Source organism: Budorcas taxicolor, chromosome 9, assembly GCF_023091745.1.
Source record: "Budorcas taxicolor isolate Tak-1 chromosome 9, Takin1.1, whole genome shotgun sequence".
NCBI lineage: Eukaryota > Metazoa > Chordata > Mammalia > Artiodactyla > Bovidae > Budorcas > Budorcas taxicolor.
The window spans coordinates 71,829,149-71,852,708 of NC_068918.1; the positions used below are offsets into that span (position 1 = coordinate 71,829,149).

Sequence of the window (23,560 nt, forward strand, 5' to 3'; positions counted from 1 at the left end):
GTCACTTCAGTTGTGTCTGACCCTGTGCGACCCCATAGATGGCAGCCCACCGGGCTCCCCCATCCCTGGGACTCTCCAGGCAAGAACACTGGAGTGGGTTGCCATTTCCTTCTCCAATGCATGAAAGTGAAAAGTGAAAGTGAAGTCGCTCAGTCGTGTCCGACTCTTAGCAACCCCATGGACTGCAGCCTACCAGGCTCCTCCATCCATGGGATTTTCCAGGCAAGAGTACTGGAGTGGGGTGCCATTGCCTTCTCCAGTTAAGGCCTAAGTGTGGATAAATATGGAGAAATGATAAATTCTATCAAAAAGATGGAAGCCATGAAAAAGGTATAACATCACCATGTGCTTTACAAACTCTAAACAGAGATTCTGGTTTTAAAGTAATTTGAGCAGAATATATAGCATAAATAAATAAATAAATAAATATATATATATATATATATAAAGTAACTCACAATCTCATCATTACAGTAGAGAAATTCTTTATCACACTTCTTGGAATGAGTATTAGTAACACTGTACACTGAAACAAAAGATGCTACAACATTTCAGAGTGCTTGTGCTTCACTTGCATTGCTGAAGTTAAAGGTATGGCTGAGGGAAGTCAGGCAGAAAGACAGCAACTAGGATCTCCTAAATGTGTGAAATAGGAAGACAAGAGCCATGTCAAAATGAGGCATTCACTCTCTGCTTGGAGGCCATCAGGGATAAAGCCAGCTATCATTCGGAACACACAGTTTACTCCCAGGCTATGTGTGTTTGCAAAGAGAAATCACAACTGAAAACATGTCTAGATATTACCGCTCAGCAAGAGTATGACCTTGGAAAGAATCGATGGGGAAGAAAATCGTGAAAAGGAAATCTAGAAGCAGAGCGGCTGCTGCTGCTCAGTCACTCAGTCATGTCCAATTCTTGTGGCCCCATGGACTGTAACCTGCCAGGCTCCTCTCTCCATGGGATTTCCCAGGCAAGAAGACTGGATTGGGTTGCCATTTCCTTCTCCAGGGGATCTTCCTGGTCCAGAGATCAAACCCTCATCTCCTGCTTGGCAGGCAGATTCTTTACCACCTGGGAAGTCCCAGAAGCAGAGCAGTTGAGCCCAAAAGAGAATCTAAATGATTTCCAATCAGTAATAGGCAAGTCTTAGTACTGATAGATTAGTTTTAAGGGGGAAAGCGATTCCATAGGCTCATGTGATGTTGAAGCTGAAGACTTAAAGATGCATTCGTTTAGTACCTTCTTCCCTTCTTTAATGGTGGATAATTGAGATCATGCTAAAAGGCCTTTTTGAACCAATCTACAGATCAGTGGTCGTGTATGGATGTGAGAGTTGGACTATACAGAAAGCTGAGCACTGAAGAATTGATGCTTTTGAACTGTGGTTTTGGAGAAGACTCTTGAGAGTCCCTTGGACTGCAAGGAGATCCAACCAGTCCATCCTAAAGGAGATCAGTCCTGGGTGTTCATTGGAAGGACTATGTTGAAGCTGAAACTCCAATACTTTGGCCACCTGATGTCAAGAGCTGACTCATTTGAAAAGACTCTGATGCTGGGAAAGATTGAGAGTGGGAGGAGAAGGGAACGACAGAGGATGAGATGGCTGGATGGCATCACCGACTCGATGGACATGGGTTTGGGTGGACTCCGGGAGTTGGTGACGGACAGGCAGGCCTGGCGTGCTGCAGTTCAGAGTCGGACACGACTGAGCGACTGGGCTGAGCTGAACAGATCAGTGGCTTCAGGGCGGATGTCTTGGCAACTTCCTTTGCATTCTAATTGCTGTTACTAAACTCGAATCAGCTTCAGTTGATTACTGATCAGTAAAACTTCTTCATAGAATTGAACTAAAACTGATTTGCTTCAGCTTCTGTTGAACTCCATATGAGAGATTCCTTCTAAAAAGAGACAGTGTGAATCCAGTTTTCTTTTTTTTATTATTATTTTTTATTATTTTTTTTACTTTACAATGCTGTATTGGTTTTGCCACACATTGACATGAATCTGCCACGGGTGTACATGAGTTCCCAATCCTGAAACCCCCTCCCACCTCCCACCCCATATCATCTCTCTGGGTCATCCCAGTGCACCAGCCCCAAGTATCCTGTATCCTGTATCGAACCTGGACTGGCGATTCGTTTCTTACATGATAGTATACATGTTTCAATGCCATTCTCCCAAATCATCCCACCCTCTCCCTCTCCCACAGAGTCCAAAAGTCCGTTCTATACATCTGTGTCTCTTTTGCTGTCTCGCATACAGGGTCATCATTACCATCTTTCTAAATTCCATATATATGTGTTAGTATACTGTATTGGTGTTTTTCTTTCTGGCTTACTTCCCTCTGTATAATAGGCTCCAGTTTCATCCACCTCATTAGAACTGATTCAAATGTATTCTTTTTAATGGCTGAGTAATACTCCATTGTGTATATGTACCACAGCTTTCTTATCCATTCGTCTGCTGATGGACATCTAGGTTGCTTCCATATCCTGGCTATTACATCAGTGCTGTGATGAATATTGGGGTACATGTGTCTCTTTCAATTCTGGTTTCCTTGGTGTGTATGCCTAGCAGTTGGATTGCTGGGTCATAAGGCAGTTCTATTTGCAATTTTTTAAGGAATCTCCACACTGTTCTTCATAGTGGCTGTACTAGTTTGCATTCCCACCAACAGTGTAAGAGGGTTCCCTTTTTTCCACACCCTCTCTAGCATTTATTGCTTGTAGACTTTTGGATCGCTGCCATTCTGACTGGTGTGAAATGGTACCTCATTGTGGTTTTGATTTGCATTTCTCTGATAAGGAGTGATGTTGAGCATCTTTTCATGTGTTTGTTAGCCATCCGTATGTCTTCTTTGGAGAAATGTCTATTTAGTTCTTTGGCCCATTTTTTGATTGGGTCGTTTATTTTTCTGGACTTGAGCTGCATAAGTTGCTTGTATATTTTTGAGATTAGTTGTTTGTCAGTTGCTTCATTTGCTATTATTTTCTCCCATTCAGAAGGCTGTCTTTTCACCTTGCTTATAGTTTCCTTTTTTGTGTAGAAGCTTTTAATTTTAATTAGATCCCATTTGTTTATTTTTGCTTTTATTTCCAGTATTCTTGGAGATGGGTCATAGAGGATCCTGCTGTGATTTATGTCAGAGAGTGTTTTGCCTATATTCTCCTCTAGGAGTTTTATAGTTTCTGGCCTTAAATTTAGATCTTTAATCCATTTTGAGTTTATTTTTGTGTATGGTGTTAGAAAGTGATCTAGTTTCATTCTTTTGCAAGTGGTTGACCAGTTTTCCCAGCACCGCTTGTTAAAGAGATTGTCTTTACTCCATTGTATATTCTTGCCTCCTTTGTCGAAGATGAGGTGTCCATAGGTGTGTGGATTTATCTCTGGGCTTTCTATTTTGTTGCATTGATCTATATTTCTGTCTTTGTGCCAGTACCATACTGTCTTGATGACTGTGGCTTTGTAGTAGAGCCTGAAGTCAGGCAAGTTGATTCCTCCAGTTCCATTCTTCTTTCTCAAGATTGCTCTGGCTATTCGAGGTGTTTTGTATTTCCATACAAATTGTGAAATTATTTGTTCTAGGTCTGTGAAAAATACCGCTGGTAGCTTGATAGGGATTGCATTGAATCTGCAGATTGCTTTGGGTAGTATACTCATTTTCACTATATTGATTCTTCTGATCCATGAACATGGTATATTTCTCCATCTATTAGTGTCCTCTTTGATTTCTTTCATCAGTGTTTTATAGTTTTCTATATATAGGTCTTTAGTTTCTTTAGGCAGATATATTCCTAAGTATTTTATTCTTTTCATTGCAATGGTGAATGGAATTGTTTCCTTAATTTCTTTTTCTACTTTCTCATTATTAGTGTATAGGAATGCAAGGAATTTCTGTGTGTTGATTTTATATCCCGCAACTTTATGGTATTCATTGATTAGCTCTAGTAATTTTCTGGTGGAGTCTTTAGGGTTTTCCATGTAGAGGATCATGTCATCTGCAAATAGTGAGAGTTTTACTTCTTCTTTTCCAATTTGGATTCCTTTTATTTCTTTTTCTTCTCTGATTGCTGTGGCCAAAACTTCCAGAACTATGTTGAATAGTAGTGGTGAAAGTGGGCACCCTTGTCTTGTTCCTGACTTTAGGGGAAATGCTTTCAATTTTTCACCATTGAGGATAATGTTTGCTGTGGGTTTGTCATATATAGCTTTTATTATGTTGAGGTATGTTCCTTCTATTCCTGCTTTCTGGAGAGTTTTTATCATAAACAGATGTTGAATTCTGTCAAAGGCTTTCTCTGCATCTATTGAGATAATCATATCGCTTTTATTTTTCCAGTTTTCTTTTGTGTTGGTTTCTAATTCTTTTGTGGGGTTCAGATGAGGTCTCAGTAAACACTGTAACACAAGTATTCTGTCTGGGAAGCTTGGAGGACTGGAGAGTGACCGTGCTTCTCCCACTGTCAGTTCAAGTACAGTATTCTGGTCCTGGCAGCACAGCACCAGCAGGTGTGTGCTGAGGAGGAGCTGGCCACTGGTCCTGGCTGGAGAAGAAGCTTCATAGCCGTAGGACATTTCAGAATCACTTAGCCTGTCCAAGAGAACCTATTTTTGTTCATACCCATGCCCTGCTAGTAGAGTTCAAACTTATTTTGGGTTTGCTGATGACCATACCATCAAGAGGATGTCAGTGCAGGAAGCCAAGAAGCTACCATCTGTGCTGTGTTTTTAATCTCAAGAATTATTTAGAAGGCTGATTGCTCAGTTAGCTGTGCCTCTTGACCTTCTAGTGTTACACTAAGGAAGGGGACTAACCCTTTCTTAAAAGTCACTTTGTTTTTAATAACCGATATAATTCCCTCAATGTATGGTGGGGGTCAGAGGATTGGCCAAATTGCACAATTAAATATTGACCCCACGTTGATTTATATGTGATAGGGACACCACAAATGATCGTTCCTGGTGATGGAAAGTAGATCTCCACAGTGGTGTGGTGGCCAACATTAACAACTGGCTCTCTAAAGATAAACTGTCTGATTTGTAGCATTTGCTAATTTCCATAGTAGACTATTAAGAACAACTTTTCAAATTCAGATTTTAGATGAAATAGAGAAATTCTACAAAAGGCACAAATGACTATAACTAAAGAAAAAATTAGAAAACCAGAAAAATCTGTATCTGTTAAAGAAATTTAATTCACAGTTAAATCTTCTCACAAGAAAACTTACAAGCCCAGATGATGCCACTGGAAAAGTATATCAAATAGGTATGAAGGAAATAATACCAATCTCGCACAAAGTCCTTCGCAAAATAAAGGAGGGAACACTTTTCCACTTTATTTTTTTTTTCCACTTTATTTTTTGAGGCCAGGATTATCCTGTAACCAAAATTTTAAAAATGACATTATGAGAAATTTAAAAAAAACTAGAGATCAATATATTTTATGAATAAAGATGGAAAAAATAAGGATGGATGAAATAGCAGCAAGTCAAATCCAGTAATGTAAAAAAATGATCATACATGATGACCAGGAATTAAAGATTGATTTAACATTAAGAATCAATTGCTATCATCCATCATATTAACAGAATAAAGGAGAAAAAAACGTATGGCCACCTGAAAATATGCAGCAAAGTTATCTGAAAGAATTCATCACTCATTCATTACATGCATAAATTAGGAATAGAAGAGATTTTCCTCAACTTAATAAAAGACACCTAAGCAATACTTGCAGTTAATATCAAACTGAAATGCCGAAAAACTGAATACTTCCCCTAAGTAGAGAAGAAGGCAAGGATGCTCAGTCTTCATCACTTCTAGGCAACATTGTTCGATAAGAAAAGAAAAACAAGTAAAACAGCATACAAATTGTAAAGAAAGAGGAAAAATCTGTCATTTGCAGATCATGTTCATATAAAACAGAAACTAATTTATGACATAATTACTCAAATTACTAAGTGAATTTTGAACAGACACAGGATACCATGTCAATATACAAAAAGCATTTGTACAGAATAGAGAAATTTGAATAGAGGATTCTTAATATGCCACCAACAAACAATGTAAAAAAGAAATTTAAAGCTATCTACAATAGCAGAAAAAAACATGAAATGCTTAGTGATAGATTTAACAAAATATGTGCAAGAGCTGTACACCCAGAACTATGAGCAGTGAGAAATTAAAAATCTTAGTAAATGGAGACATAATTGTGCTCATAGGTTAGAAGACTCATTACGGTTAAGATGTCATCATTTCTCTTCATATTGAATATATTGGTTCAGTACAGTTCTAGTCAGAATTTGAGGACAATGCTTTTGTATGAATTCACAAGCTGAGATTCTGAAAAATTAAGTGAATAAGCAAAGGACTTAAAATAGCCAAAACAATTTTGGAAAAGAAGACTAGAAAGCAAATGGAAATCTAAGGAATCTAAGATGGCCCCAAAATTCTGCTCTCTTCTACGCAGGCCTGTATGGTCCCCTCCCCTTGCGTGTGGAAGGGGCCTTGTGACTGTGATGGGATGTCACTGTCTTGATTAAAGTACCTTATGTGGCAAAAGTAAAGAGGTTTCCACCTATGACTCCATCCAGGATTGAAATGGTTTTGTGCCTGTGTATGGATCGCCAGGCCAGTTGTCAAACTGGTTCTCACCCTACAGAAACAAATATCTCTTAACCATCTCTCTGGTCAAGAGTACACACATTTATTGCGCAGTCTTTCCTCCAGGGTCAGACTCAAGAAAGAGACCCACACAGGCCCTGAGGCATACTCGTGCCTATTCAGGCAGGAAATTCCAGGGTCATGGCTTCCCAGGATGTGGTTTAGCAAAGGAGGGGCATGCAGGCTCTGGGTAGACCAGCCATGTGGACCTGGGATTGCTTTACTCCATGGGGAGAGAGGAAGGTTCCAGGTGGCTGGAGCAGACCCTTGCAAAACAGAACATCTCAAACTTTGATGTGCACAGGAATGACCTCAGGATCTTATCAAAATCCAGGGTCAAAACCTATCAGGCTGGGACCTGGCATTCTGCTAAAAAGCTCTCAGGTAGCGTGGGTGCTGCTGATCCAGGGACCACGCTTTGAGTAACAAAGCTATAAAGCATGGCGCCCACCCAGATCTGAGGACAGGGAACCCTGATATTCAGTGCACATGAAGTTAGTGGTGGAGTGAACAACCCCAAATTGTGGATAATTCAAAAATTGTTTGTTGTACTTGGAAAGATCCTGATGATAATTAGCATTAAGCTAATAATACATGTGTTTTTTTTCTTTTTTCTTTTTGTGCATTTATCCACTGAATAAACACAGTTGCCCCAAAAGCAAGATAAATGACTAGGGACCCTACTCTGGTATTAAACTACATTTGTTATCTACAATTACTATTGTAATTATCATTCAGTGTGTTTTATGAAACAGTAAATGTTCATAACATCCTAGATTTTAAGGGTGAACTTTTTCAAGCTAAGATTTTCCATGTGATAACTTACACACTTGGAAATAAACTTTGGTACCCTTCTGGTTTATAGCATGGAGCTATAAACACCAGGAGTTTTATAAAAAGTGGCAATAAAATAGATATTATTAATAAAATGTCAGGGCATGGATGCCTTATGAGAAATGAGATAAAATTGTTCCTACTTAATATTCTTGCTGTATTTTATCATTCTGTAGTATTTATTATTTTGAGACATAACTCTGAAGAGACTTTGAGACCTCCCTCTGAGATGGTTCATTCTCTTTTCATGCTACATTTATAGACTATTTACAAAAACATTCACTTAAAAAAAATTCTATGGTGAAAGTTAAGACCTTGGGCCGTTTGTTTCTTTATCTGAGCTTCTTCTCTCACCATTAGTTTGAGAAAGGTAAAATAATCAATTGAGTACACTTTTGACGATGAGGTTGCTGATGGGTCAAAGTAAACCTCTGGCATCAAGATGAAGTTATGAGCTATTCCAAGAGAATTAGGAATCTTCTTTTCCTCTCTCTATCCTCTGCTTCTCAGTGCCACTAAAGCCCTTGCTTTAAGCTATATAAATTAATACATTTGCTGGAAATGTGACTTTAGGACATTTTATAGCAGTGATTTCAATGCTGTTAGTGGTGAAATAGAAACTTGAGAATGTGAAGATTAATTTAAACCACATGATGGGTTCAAGGAAAATACACTACAACTTCTTCAATGTGTTCTAACTCTGTACAGTGGGGAATGGGATCCAAAAAACCACCAATGAACTTTTAAACCCTCTTGAGGGGAATCAAACCAACACAATTAGCCCTGGAAGGGAGCTGTTCCAGATGACAGACAGACCATCTCTCTGTCTCGCTCACAAACAGCCCTGTGCCTGAGAACACAGTTGGGAGATCAAGGAGAGAGGAAGAACCCCAACAGTTACCACTAATGGGATGAAGTTAGAACGATCTTTCCAGTTATTAGCTGGCTTACTGATTTATCTCTCATTGTAAATTAAGTTTTGTTGGGTTCTTTGAACAACAGAAAACCAACCAATTGTATGCTGTGGACAGTTGGTGCCTTTGAAATAAAAGGATTTCTTTTCTCTTCCAGTTCGTTGTAGCAGTGTTCTGGATCATTTATGCCTATGACAGAGAGATGATTTACCCAAAATTGCTTGATAATTTTATCCCAGGGTGGCTGAATCATGGAATGGTAAGTGAACAAAAACAAATTATTTCTTTTTATTAAAAAAAATCTACTAAAGAGCTGTTTTCTAATTCAAACTGTCAATAAAATCTAGCAAAGTAACTGTGAAATGGAAATTATAATAGTTAGAGAAGAAAACTGAATGTAAATTTTAAAAATGTCTTCTCATGACACTGAGTCACTATTAAAACTATAGAAACTGAATCCATGGTTTATGAGAGGTGTCAGTTGTGTTAGTTATAATACAATTGGCTCATTCCAAGATGGATTTAATTTCCATACCATTCAAAGGCTTGTCCTCTATTGGAGATGGAGGATTGATTCCCACCTGCACCACTATGGATACCCCATAGTCCATGGAATTCTCCAGGCCAGAATACTGGAGTGGGTAGCCTTTCCCTTCTCCAGGGGTCTTCCCAACCCAGGGCTCAAACCCAGGTCTCCACATTGCGGGTAGATTCTTTACCAGCTGAGCCACAAGGGAAGCCCAAGAATACTGGAGTGGGTAGCCTATCCCTTCTCCAGCGGATCTTCCCAACCCGGGAATCGAACTGGGGTCTCCTGCACTGCAGGCAGTTCTTTAGCAACTGAGCTATCAGGGAAGCCCATGCCTCCTCCACATCACATCAGTGAGACTGTGTTGAAAGTAGCTAATGTACTTGAAGAATTTCCCCCTGGAGGAGCGGCAGGCTGTTACTTTCCCTGGGAGGGCTGCTGCAGACATTGGAGGTGTCTTGTCGGGTTCCGTTCATCCCAGGTGTTTGCCTATGGCTGTGACGTCTTTTCCTTCTTCACGGTCTAATTGTTTGGAACACTTTAGACTTGATATTACCTTCACAAGTTTCAAATAAAATACTTCATGCAGTTTGCGCGTCACTTGACAAAATTTGAGGATATATTTTCTGCAGAGGAATTTTGTGTTGTCTTCCCTATCCATCTCTGGAATTGAGTGCTGTTTCATTTATTAACTTAAGAAGCTCACATTTCTTGGTTGCATCAATTTTTAGAACATGTCCCTGAGTACTCCTAGTGAAAGGGCAACCCATGGCAGAAATTATAGGGAAATGAAGAACTGGAAATCACGTGTCTGAGGTTCAAAATAAGTGTTTCCCTTCTCCCCCCAGGTTTGGTATATTTTAAGAAAAGTGGTGTGTAGTAACAAACAAACATTATTGTACTGAGGAGTGAGCATTGATCAAACATTTTGTAAGCCAACTCCTCAAAAGTAGCACATCTCAGAGAACTGGAATTTTCCTTGAGTCCAATTCGAGCCACACTGTAGAAGGATTAACATGGCACCTCAGGTCTAGTTAAAAACAGATTTATCAGTTTGAGCTTCTTGTCAATTGAATGTAAACATGTCCAGAGCCTGACATGGTTTCTCTGCCTCTCTCTAGCATGTCTCTTTTCTTAAATATGGCAATACACTCCGAACTCCCAAGTCTTTGCAGTCCTCTGCCCACAATGCCCTTTCCATTCTTCACTGGGAATCTCCTGCTCATGTTGCCAGTGTATATACTGTTTTCTTTATGGAGCCTTTCCCCACTCTCACAAGCCAAGTTCACTCTGCTATTAGCTGTGCTTGCCTGGCACTTTTATATCTCCATGGTACATGTCTGTATCCCCCACAAAGATGTTATGTGGTTAGTGCAAAATGGTAGCCTTTGAATCCTAAGTCTTTGCCTAGCCACCTGGCATATAGGAGGACCAGTACATATTCATTAGATTGATGACTAATTCAGTACAGCCAGTCCCCACAATTCTTTGCCAGTAATTACTAATAGCTACTATTTTTTGAGAACCTACTATGTGCCAGGCTATATAATTTAATCTCCACAGTGGTTCTATGAACAAAAAATTATCCTTTTTACAGAAGAAGAAACTGAAGCTTAGAAAGTTTCCAACACGAGAAGGGCTTTAGAAGTATAATAGTGTCCTGGGCAATTTGGCCTGTTGTCTACATCCCTAAACTATACGGTGTTACATTCTAGCCAGAGAATAAATCACAATCTTTGCAGATCCTGGTGCTACTTAATGTTTGGAGTGAATGGTTTGTTCAATATGTATGTAGTTGTTAGAACTTCAGCTGGATGCTTCTAATTTTCCCTTGACTCACCTTAATGGGTTAAAATTCTGACTCTTGGAGGAAACACTACTTAGAAATGCAAGGAGGATTTGAGTGACACAAATATTTAGGAAAGGGAAAAGATAAATTAATGAACATGTCAAGTCCTCTTGACATGAGATCAGTAGATTTCTTCTCAATGAATTTTGTCTCATGAAAAGTCATGACCATTTCTTGGCCTTTTTTCTTGTTCCAATTCATGGTTCAAGAATTGCTAACAAAGAAGTTACATCTGGTGGCTAAGGAATATTTTGTAATATTAAACAATTTATATTACTCTAAATATGTATAGATGAAACTTTAAATACAACATACATAAAACATGATGCTGATTCTTTGGATTGGCCATTAAAATATGAACATTAAATACTGCAATCATGAATAATTTAATTCATGATTATTATAAAAATGTATAATACAATTTATGAAACATCAAAAAATTAAGTCAGCATTTTCAGCTTTGTTTAAGTTGTATTTAATTTTAATAGCTACTTTTGGATATCTAATTATAAAAATATGAAAATAATTCATTACAATTTTTACATTTATTTGATGCTCATATTTTGATGAAAGCATTCAAATTATATACACTTTAGTTATAATTATATTCTGTTTTTAATTGATGTTTTTGTTAATGTTTTAATGATGTTTTGTTAATACAGTAGAGCTCAACTTTTGTGAGAATTTCCATTATAAAAAAAAAGGGCATGGCAACCCACTCCAGTATTCTTGCCTGGAGACTCCTATGGACAGAGGATGGCAGGCTACAGTCCATGGAGTCACAGAGAGTTGGACACGACTGAAGTTACTTAGGACACATGCACAAATTTGCTGAAATAAAAGCAAAAAAATAAAATTGGGAGTATTTGCATTATACTGAATATTTATATTTGTAATTATTAAATTTTACTACTCAACCATGTTTTTCAATTTTGTTTTATAAAAATATATCTAATACCGTTAGAGGATAGAATATATTTTGTTTAATACTTTCTAAGTTTAATTTGTAACTTTCACATATTTCTGCAAATGGCTTACAGCCCTCCAGGCCTGTTTGCTATTATTGCCTGCTTAGGTTGTTATAAATATAAGAATTCCAAGAGAGAATGTACTGTGTTCTTACATATAGAATCACATTCATTGTTTGAAGGATCTCAACATCATTTCTAGGGATCCAGAGTACCGTACCACAGAACTGAGATACAATGTATAAGTCAATCATGGCACTATTTCAGGAGAATCAAGTCAGTCTTGAATTTACAGCATTCCAAATAGGCATAAGAGAACACTTACAGGGTCTGAAATTCACAGGGGTTTCAATTTTGATTTTCACTGAAGTTGCCAGAAGTTAGACATGATTAGAACTAAAGGAAAATATTCTCTTTCTTTCCATTGTCTTTTTGTTTGCTCTCAGCAATCCTAGAATTTATTTGCAGAAGAGAAGAGGAAACGGCTGACTGGAAGGGTAATATACCCTTGCTGTGCAAACACTAGGTTATCTCCAGGCCCATTTAAATAGTAGTATATGCACACACACATGCACACCACACGAAGAATTTTAATTTATTGCAACTAAAAATACAAGCATGTAAAGTATGGCACTTTTAACTAGAGTCAGCTCAATATCCAAAGCAAAAATGTTTCTGTCCTTGCAACCCTACTTACCTTTGTGTTCCCAGCAATTCAAACAGCGCACAATGTCTATTAGACCTTCAGTTAGTGTCAGTGATAAAAAAGATGCTTTTGTATTTACTTTTCAAACTTAGAAGAATGTCAACAATTATTTCTTTCTATCACTTTTTATTCTCAGTCCACTGATAATCAGACAAAGAGAAAACAGAAGTGATATCAGCAAATGAATCAGAGTTTCCAAAATTTAATGTTGTGGTAGGATCTTCATGGCTGCCACATATGGAGGCCGATAGAGTCGGACACGACTGAGCCACTTCACTTTCACTTTTCACTTTCATGCATTGGAGAAGGAAATGGCAACCCACTCCAGTGTTCTTGCCTGGAGAATCCCAGGGACGGGGAAGCCTGGTGGTAGGCTGTCTATGGGGTCGCACAGAGGTGGACACGACTGAAGCAACTTAGCAGCAGCAGCAGCAGCAGCAGCAGCTAGCATTTATTGACAACTTTCCACATGCAAAGCACCCTGGTAGGCACTGTGTAGTTACCGGACGAGAAAAACAAGTGCAATTTTAAAGAATGGGAAAGGCATGTTTGAAGTGGATGAAGGTATTTATTAATAAGTAAGAAAACCATTTCCCAGACCAACAGAGCATCCCCAGTAGGTTGTGTTCACTTACACTAGGAGAAGCAATGTTGTTACTCTGGCTTATTTCTTGGATGCAAAAGTAGATCCGTGAACATTTCTCTTTTGCTGAGTATAATTTTAAAGCATTGTCAATGGAGTAAATATACATTAAAAGCAATAAATAAATATTTAAACTCTAGAAAGATTGCAGACTCTCAGTGATGCTATAATAGGAAAAGCAACAATAAGACAGTCTCCTAGCTTATGGAAGACCTGATTAATGTTTATAAAGTGCTTTTGGAATGTCAAGCACTGCAAAAGTTTCAGTTCAGTTCAGTCGCTCAGTCGTGTCCGACTTTTTGCGACCCCATGAATCACAGCACACCAGGCCTCCCTGTCCATCACCAACTCCTGGAATTCACTCAGACTCACGTCCATCGAGTCAGTGATGCCATCCAGCCATCTCATCCTCTGTCGTCCCCTTCTCCTCCTGCCCCCAATCCCTCCCAGCATCAGAGTCTTTTCCAGTGAGTCAACTCTTCGCATGAGGTGGCCAAAGTACTGGAGTTTCAGCTTGAGCATCATTTCTTCCAAAGAACACCCAGGGCTAATCTTCAGAAAGGACTGGTTGGATCTCCTTGCAGTCCAAGGGACTCTCAAGAGTCTTCTCCAACACCACAGTTCAAAAGCATCAATTCTTCGGCACTTAGCTTTCTTCACAGTCCAACTCTCACATCCATACGTGACCACTGGAAAAACCATAGCCTTGACTAGACAGACCTTTGTTGGCAAAGTAACGTCTCTGCTTTTGAATATACTATCTAGGTTGGTCATAACTTTTCTTCCAAGGAGTAAACGTCTTTTAATTTCATGGCTGCAGTCACCATCTGCAGTGATTTTGGAGCCCCCCAAAATAAAGTCTGACACTGTTTCCACTGTTTCCCCATCTATTTCCCATGAAGTGATGGGACCGGATGCCATGATCTTCTTTTCTGAATGTTGAGCTTTAAGCCAACTTTTTCACTCTTCACTTTCACTGTCATCAAGAGGCTTTTTAGTTCCTCTTCACTTTCTGCCATAAGGGTGGTGTCATCTGAGTATCTGAGGTTATTGATATTTCTCCCAGCAATCTTGATTCCAGCTTGTGCTTCTTCCAGCCCTGCATTTCTCATGATGTACTCTGCATATAAGTTAAATAAACAGGGTGACAATATACAGCCTTGACATACTCCTTTTCCTATTTGGAACCAGTCTGTTGTTCCATGTCCCATTCTAACTGTTGCCTCCTGACCTGCATACAGGTTTCTCAAGAGGCAGGTCAGGGATATTATTTTTATCCCACAGATCTTTAAGCAGACATGACCTGGATGCTCTTATCATCACAGCGGAGTTATTCATTCCCTATATAATTTATCAGGAGACAGAAAATAAGTCCCACCTCTCCTCATGCTTGATTTGTCAGTCGTTCTTGTTATATGTAACTGATCCTCAAGAGAACCTTAATTTAGGCAAATGTTTATTCTGTTCAATATTATTTTGACATTTGGTAATTACTAAAGTTCTTGTACATGTGTCTTTCCCAGAAGAGATGGCATTAAATACTGCTTGGATGATCATTGGTTTTGTAGAAACTCAGATTTGATGTTCTTCTTTTGGTAAATAATAAAGCTTACGGAAATTTTCCATGTCTGGGATACAAGGATTATGCATTTCATTGCCCGTAGAGTCTGCCATGCTGACATTGTATATTTCATAAAATAAGCTATTGATTGAAAGAATACCTTCTTTTTCATATGAAAAAAACTCACCTTTCTCAATTTTCCCAGTATATTCTAAAGTAACTAGACGATATCTGGAAATTTTCAAAAATAAAAGTGAGACTGAAGCAGAGGTTAGAAATTTCTTGGGAACCTCTTTCTAAGGCTCCCAGTGGACCTCCCAAAGAAAACAAAGAAGACCCCAAAGAGCGAGGAGAGGTACAAAATTACTAAAGTCTGTTTTTGTGTAAAAGCTTTTTTCATAATCAGTGTTACTGATCTTAGCTTTTTCCACTGTGAATTTCATTTGTGATCATTAGTTCTGCCAGGCCACTGGGCTTGGGGTGTCAGATGTTGTCAGTCTAAATTTTGGCTTGAAGACTTGATTATTCCATCTCTTTAAATCAGTAATGTAAGATATTTAATTTTAGCTTTTATCATTATTTTTATTATTTATCATTTCAATCAGAAATATTGTAAATTGAGAAGAATGTATTCTTTTAAATGATATTTGAGACATTTAAACAAGTTTGTGAGGTAGAGAGACAGAGGTTTTTCTGGTTCCATGTATGAGGAACTTGGGATTTGCAACTCAATCATAACAAGTAAAAAGCTGAACAGACTGAGAAATCATCAACTCCTCTTGGATCCATGTGAGAGTGGAGAACATAGAGCATGCTGCTGCCCCAAGGTCAGTGAGACCAACCATCAGATACAGAGGATAACAAACAAACTGCAGCAGAGTCTCCTGAGTGGAAACCACCGTAGGAACCAGGGCCATGGGAGGGAAACCTGAACGCTAGTTGGTGGATTGCTGGAGGCTCGGAGAGGATAACCTGAGAGTGAAAAGATCCAGGGCGGCCTGGGCATAGAGAGGTTCGCACAATATTTTGAGATTTACCTCCAGGAGCTCAACCAGATTCCCACAGTAAATTTCAGAGAAACATTCCTTCCTGCTTCCAGCAGAGGGAAAAGAAAAGGAACTATTGTGAGATACACCGGAACACTCAGCTCTTGACAAGGCCTGACCTCAAGGGAAACTAGTTAGCCAGAGCCTAACCTGCTGGGGTTGGAGAAGGCAATGGCACCCCATTCCAGTACTCTTGCCTGGAAAACCCCATGGATGGTGGAGCCTGGTGGGCTGCAGTCCATGGGGTCACTAAGAGTCGGACATGACTGAGCGACTTCACTCTCACTTTTCACTTTCATGCATTGGAGAAGGAAATGGCAACCCTCTCCAGTGTTCCTGCCTGGAGAATCCCAGGGACGGGGGAGCCTGGTGGGCTGCTGTCTGTGGGGTCACGCAGAGTCGGACACAACTGAAACAACTTAGCAGCAGCAGCAGCAACCTGCTGGGGTATCAGCAGAACCTAACTGACCTGGCAGGAGGGACATAACTAACTCCGCCTGGCTCTAGCCTTTCTGTCCTGCCTATGGGAAGGAGGGGAGAAACCTGAGAAACGCTTGGGAAGTTCATGATCCAGAAGCACAGTCTCACTGAAAGATTGAAGTGTCTATAGTCCTAATCATAGGGCTATAGAACATTTCTCCTCCCCTGACACCTCACCACCATATTACTAAAGGCCTTTTATAGCAGTTCCTTTTATTCAGCACATCATGTCCACCTATCAAGAAAAAAAAAAAAAATCACAAGGCATACCAAAAGACAACAAGCACAATTAGAAGAGACAGAGCAAGGATCAGAGCCAGACATGGTAAGGATATTGGGATTATCAGGCTGGGAATTTAGAACAACTATGATGGGTCTTCCTCAGTGATCCAGTGAATTCCACACTCCAAAGGCAGGGGACCCAGGTTCAATCTCTAGTCAGGGAACTACATCTCACATGCTGTAACTAAGAGTTCGCGTGCCCAGTTAAAGATCCCGTATGCTGCAATGAAGCTTGAAGATTCCATATGCCACAACTAAGAGTTTGCATGCCCAACTAAAGATCCCATATGCTTCAGTGAAGCTTGGAGATCCCAGGTGCCACAACTAAAACCTAGCACAGCCGAATAAATATTAAATAAATAAGCTACTATGATTAATATGCTAAGGATTTTAATGGATAAAGTAGGCATCATGCAAGAACAGATGGGCAGTATAAACTGAGAGATGAAAATCCTCAGAAAGAGCCAAGAAGTGCTAGCAATAAAAACGCTGTAACAGAAATGAAGAATGCTTTTGATGGGCTTATTAGTAGACTAGACACAGCTGAGGAAAGAACCTGTGCCCTAGAAGACGTATCAATAGAATCCTCAGAAACCAAAAAGTAAAGAGAGCAAAGACTGAAAAAACAGATATCCAAGGACTGTGGGATAATGACTAAAGGTATAACAGATGCATGATGGGATTACCAAAAGGAGAAGAAAGAGAAAGAAACAAAAGAAATATGATGGAGAATTTCCCTCAAATTAAATTCAGACCTTAAACCACAAATCCAGGAAGCTCAGCGAACACTAAGCAGGATAAAGGCCAAAAAAACTATGCCTAGGAGTATCACTGGTAAACTACAGAAAATCAAAGATAAAGAAAAAGAAATCCTGAAAGAAGCAAGAAAGAAGTGGAAAGGAGGAGACAGAGGCTGGGATGAGGAAGGGGCAGAATACGGAGAAGAGAAAAGAAAGGAGGGACCATTGTGACTGAGAAGAGAAACGGCTGCAGAAAGGGGGCCCATGGAGTAAGGAGATGAGAAAGAGGAAGACTAGGGGAAAGGGGGTTAAAAATACCCTAGGGTAAAGAAGGCACGATGGCAAGGCCAAATCACGTGGTTTCTTACACCATGTCTCCTTCATAGCTTCTGAATTTCGGGATTAATTTTTCTCTCTGCAGTACCTGGCATAGCCCTTGGCATAGTATAGGTACCCAGTAATCATCTGATGAATCAATAGATGTTAGTAGTTTGAGCTGGCCTCTGTTCTGTTCCTTGAACACACCAGACACCCTTCTTGTCTTAGAATGCTCTCCCTTGGAGATCTGCTTGACTCACTTCTTCGCCTCCCTTAAATCTTTGCTCAGTCTCACTTTCTCAATAAGGCTTACTCTGAGCAGCTTATTAGGCATTGCAATTGCCCCCAACCCCCCAGAATCCCCTTACCTTGCTGTCTATTCCCCTCATGGCATTAAATGTCCTTGACATATTATATGGTTTTGTTATTTGTTGTATTTATGGCTTATTGTCTATCTCCCTCTGCTAGAATGTAATTTCCATAAAGACAGGGATCTTTGTTTCAGGGACTGATTTATCCCAGTCTCCTAGAACAGTGCCTGATTTGTTGCATAAATGAATCAACTTTATCAATATTCTATGTCCATGCTTTCTCTTGTTCTCTTTTATCACACTCTTTTTTTTTTCCCTTCCATACTTGTTGACAGAGAGTGTGATTCCAAACCATTTACTTTATTCCTAACTTGTACTTCACTTCACTTTTCAAATTCATTTTCACTGCAGCCATATCTTATGTGCATGGCCTTCTGTCCCCCCGAGGGTCTTGTTGGTTGTACATATATTGTTCTTCCTGCCTGAAATAGCCAGAATTGATGTCTGAAGAACACATCATGGGTCTCTGGAACATTTAAGAGCTATAGGCCAGGTAAATAATAGCTTGGATCAAATGTATTGAAAAGCTCTTCAATATATTTATTATTTTATCTGGGTACTGGTTATTTTTCCTCTAGGGTAATAGTCAGACAATGCTTTTTAAAGCAACTTCCTGGCATCACAAATTCCTTTGTAGAACTGATTTTTCCATGCAAGGGTAGAATTCAAGGCTATTACTTGGCTTACACCCTACTCTTTTCCTTGCTACATTTAATAGATGAGCAGGCCCAGCAGTAGTGCGAGTTCATCAAAAGGTCTATAAATTATATTCAGATATTTTGGGGTCAGCAAAACCCAACGTGTGGTTTACTCAAGTGTTTTTACCCCTAATCCTTAAATCCATAGATATTTCAAAGTAAACTTCATTCATGTGTTTCCCATTCATTTGCCCTTAGCTCTTCATAATTGGGGGAGGGGTGGAGACAGGCAGAAAGGTATTGTCCTAGGAACTGGCTTCCTTCTTCACTACCACAGACAGATCATTCATTAGCCACAGACCTAACTCCTTGGCAGAAGTCCATCCCTATATCCTTTCCAGTTCCCTTTTAATTGAAGCTCCAACCTCAGCAAGCATCAGTGATGGCTGCCAAAGAAAGTGAAGTGGAAAAGAGCTGCATTTTCTATCACAGAGGCACAGAATTCCAGAATCTTAGACTTGGGAAGTGACTGTAAAGATCATCTGGTCCATACTGCATGTGATATTTAAATCACTTGAACAATATCCTGGCAGATTCAGCCTCTGCTTGAGCATCTCTGGTGATGAAACTTCAACAGTGAACCAAGACCCTGGGGTCTTCAGCTTAGGAAAAACTCTCATAAGATACTCAGTTCTTTTTAAGTACCGATCTGCCCAGTCCCTTCATCCATTATTCAAGATCAAAACACCAGTCCTGTTTGCACATGACTTCAGTCTGTGCCCTGCATGGATTGTTCCCAAGTCTGTACTTCCTGGTCCAACTTCTCATTAGGAATGACACTCTGCATTTGACATGAGGACCTTGAGAAAAACATATTAATATGTTAAACCATATAAATGTGTTGAAACAACCTCATGTAACCCCTCCTCTAAATCTTGTAATGCATCTTGCATTGCCTTCTCAACAATGGCAAGATGCATCTAAAATTCCTCTTTCTCCCACACCCACCACGCTAGGTTGGCAAGCCGTGTCATCCGTACCTCCAAAGTAGCTGCCGAATCTTCTCCAGCCTGCTTACCTTCACCATCCTTCCTTTAGATCAAGGCATCGTCATCAAATCAGCTGAACTGAGGCATCGAGCTCAATTAATCTCTCTGCCTCCCCACTGTCTCCTCCCCACACCTCTTTCCATATTGTTAATTTTCTAGAAGAACTGAGGTTCTGCAGCCCCTTTATACATTTCCTTCTTAGACATCACCTATGAGTCAAGTGGTCCAGAGGCTCCTCGGTGTCTGAGTGGGTCTTCTGACTGCACTCGTAACACTTGTTCCTACACCTGTGGTTTCTCTTATCACATTGTGTGATTACTGTTCACTTACTTGTTTACTCCTCCAATGAGCTATGAGGCCAAAAAGGAGAGCAACTTCTTTATTTCATCCTTTCCTCCAAAATCTAGCATAGACTCTAAGGTGAAGGGCACACTCAGCAGCTAACGTTTATTGAGGTACACAAGCCCTTTATCACACTGTCTTCCCTGACCAGGCTTCCGCTTGTCCACATTTGTTTTGACAGTTGTATATGAGTTGGCAAGTGCTTGCTTATGAGTCCTTGTTTATTAGTCTTGTCCATGCTTCCATTAACTTTTTTGGCAGTTTTACCGCTGCTGTTGTGTAGTCCCTAAGTCGTGTCCCACCGTTTCGCAGCCCCATGGATTGTAACCCACCAGGCTCCTCTGTCCATGGGATTTCCCAGGCAGGAACTGGAGTAGGTTGCCATTTCCTCCTCCAGGAGATATTCCTGACCCAGGGATCAAACCTGGCTGGCGGGTTCTTTTCTGCGGAGCCACCAGGGAAGCCCAGTTTCACTATATACTCTACACTAAAACTTCCACATCATTCTTACCTGACTGCTATGTGGTTAAGCTAAGATTTAAAGTTGTTATTGTTAAATGCAGTGTGACTATAGGATAGGGGAGGCTACAAGGCTAAGAACTTGAGGATCATTGAACGGACATACTGGGAGTTAATAAAATGATGGAATCTTTGTTCTGAGTCGCAGTGCCTAAGTTCGTGCCATTGCATTGAAGCTGCCTTGGAGACAACACTGAGTAAAGTCAGTAACAAAGCAATTGATTTGTCAGAGCAGTAAATTGTAACCACATTGTAACTGTGCTTGGAGAGGATGCTTGATTCTAAGATCAAGACAGGTGTTTAAATGAAACTGCCATACCTGTGGCAGAACGAAAGAGCAGGCCACAGTAACTGTTACTGAAAATGGTGTCCACTTGTCCAAGCTCACCCCGCTGGTGAGTGGACTAGCTGAGGGTAGAATGCTGAGCTGCCCGACCCCATGGCACTTCCTGGCCCCAGAGCCTCTCCCCATGGAGTGTCAACATCAGTTTAAAGAGATGCCTTTCAGTGTGCATTGTCATTATAGCTCACAAACATATTTCATCAAGACACTGGTAAACATATCTGGCATTTTAAATTATTTTCCTTTTCATCTGAGCAAGAGTGATTTTTTTCCCCATTGTTCTGCCATATCCATATTCAGAGAAGAAGCTTGTAATTAATGATCCAGTTAAAGTATGTTTTAACCCAAGTACAAAGATTGGCCGATTGGTGGAAATGTTTCCTTTTAATGCAAACTTTTTCATCCTTATCAAATACATTAATTCATGTGACCTGGTAATAGATCTAATTATCTTATATATCCAAGTGCTGCTGTTCACATTGCCACTATCTGTATATGTGGAGTGAAAAGATTAATAAACATGCCTTTTATCAATCTTTATCAATTCCTTTTATCAAAATTCCTTTCATCAATCTTTCTATCAACTCTCCTTTTATCAACTCTGAATGTTCATCAGAAGGACTGATGCTGAAGCTGAAGCTCCAGTAGTTTTGCCACCTGATGTGAGATGGCTGGATGGCATCAGTGACTCAAAATCCATCGAAATGTTAGTGATTGAGTCGGTGATGCCATCCAACTCTCTCATCCTCTTTCACTCCCTTCTCCTCCTGCCCTCAGTCTTTCCTAGAATCAGGGTCTTTTCCAATGAGTTGGCTTTTTGCGTCAGGTGGCCAAAGTATTGGAGCTTCAGCTTCAGCATCAGTCCTTCCAGTGAATATTCAGAGTTGATTTCCTTTAGGATTGACTGGTTTGATCTCCTTGGAGTAAAAGGGACTCTCAAGAGTCTTCTCCAATACCAGTTTGAAAGCATCAATTCTTCAGCACTCAGCCTTCTCTGTGGTTCAACTCTCATCCATACACAACTACTGGAAAAGACATGGCTTTGACTATGCAGACCTTTGTCTGTAAAGTGTCGGTCGCTACAGTGTAGTGTACATAATTTAAGAGACTCGTGACAATAGAATTCTCTGCTCGGCAGTCTGTCTGTATTTCTCTGCTGAGTCCCACTAGCAGGGAATGTTTAACTTACTGTGGGAATTCATAAGATGGTAGCCATGGAAGTAAAGAGCCCCAGTGCCTGCCACACAGTAGGCCAAACACATGCAAGTCCTCTAAAATAGGATGGAGGATAAAGAGGATGTGGTGCATGTATCTAATGGAATATTACTCGGCCACGAAGAGGAACAAAATTTGGTCATTTGTAGTGATGTGAATGAAACTACAGCCTATCATACAGAGTGAAGCAAGTCAGAAAGATATTCTTGATTAATGTATACGTATGCAATCTAGAAAAATGGTACTGATGAACCTGTTTTCAGGGCAAGAAAAGAGATGCAGAAGTAGAGAACAGACTTGAGGACAGAGTGGGGGAAGGCGAGTGCGGGACAGACAGAGAGCAGCATTGACATGTATCACTGCCATGTGTGAAATAGACGGCTGGTAGGAAGGTCCGTGTCACACAGGAGGCTCAGCTTGCTGCTCTGCGATGACCTTGAGGGGAAGGATGGGGGCCGTGTAGAGGGAGTAGCCATCTCCTTCTCCAGGGTATCTTCCTGACACAGGGATCGAACCTGGGTCTCCTGTATTGCAGGCAGATTCTTGATGGGTGAGCCACAAGGGAAGTCCAGTGGAAGGAGAGGAAGGCTCAAAAGGGAGGGACATATGTATGCATATAGCTGATTCACCTTGTTGTACAGCGAAAGCTAACATAACATTGTAAAGCAATTATACTCCAATTAAAAAATAAAATAGAATCGGATAAGATAAAATATTAAAATGAAAATATTCTTTAGTTAATGATTTTAATTCATTATCAAATACTAAGTAACAAGTTAGTGTCAAGCTCTATCGAAAGCTTCCAGGGAAAGTGCCTGGGTGGAAATCTTGTATTTATTGCAACACAGAATTTGTATATACTCCTAACCTAAAAAGTTAATGATATATCTTAATAGCTCCTACAAAACGTAAACTGTTTATCTTTGGACATAGGCTTCAGGTCTTCTTTCTTTATTTTAAAGCATGTGCCCTCTGTTGCGCTTCTTGAAAAGAACTTTGCTGAAACTCAGAATGTGGCTGCTAATATTCACACATATGGCAAATATGAACTCATCAGACCACAGCTATTTTGCTGCATTCCACGGTGTCTCATTTATTTGTTTAATTTGCAGCTATAGCAACTAGATTCCACCACTTCAGGCTCTCACACAGACCTCCAGTCTGATCAGCTTGGTCAAAACTTGGCACTCAGGACTGTACTCAATTGAAGACATATGCACAGACTCACTCACCACATTTTTTAACCCGGTTTTCACACTGGGTAATGTGTAATCTTTGCATAAAAATATGAAAAGCCACCGTCTGCACAGATAGTAGGCAATTAAAAGATGCTGCGACCTTCTTTTCTGTAACATTTCAAATCTTAAAGTTTTCTTGGCATGCTTTTCTGAAGCCCATCTGACTGTGAAGCAGGCTGCCTCTCCACAGAAGGCTCACTCCAGCAATGACTAATGGATTGACCTGGTGCCACACTAGTGTAGCTCCACGCATGCTGCTCTGCACAAGACAAGCATTTGGAAATGACCTTGAAACGAAGTTTTGCCAAGTTAGTG

The 23,560-nt window shown here is 40.0% G+C and overlaps 1 protein-coding gene across 1 annotated transcript in view; it reads left to right on the forward strand.

Annotated features, from left to right (window-relative positions):
* The window catches only part of AIG1 (androgen induced 1), a 260,493-nt gene that overhangs the window by 105,224 nt on the left and 131,709 nt on the right, over nucleotides 1-23,560 (forward strand). Inside the window, exon 3 of the mRNA XM_052645645.1 lies at nucleotides 8,566-8,667. Within this exon, the coding sequence (XP_052501605.1) occupies nucleotides 8,566-8,667 (102 nt within the window). The remainder of the gene's footprint in view (nucleotides 1-8,565; nucleotides 8,668-23,560) is intronic.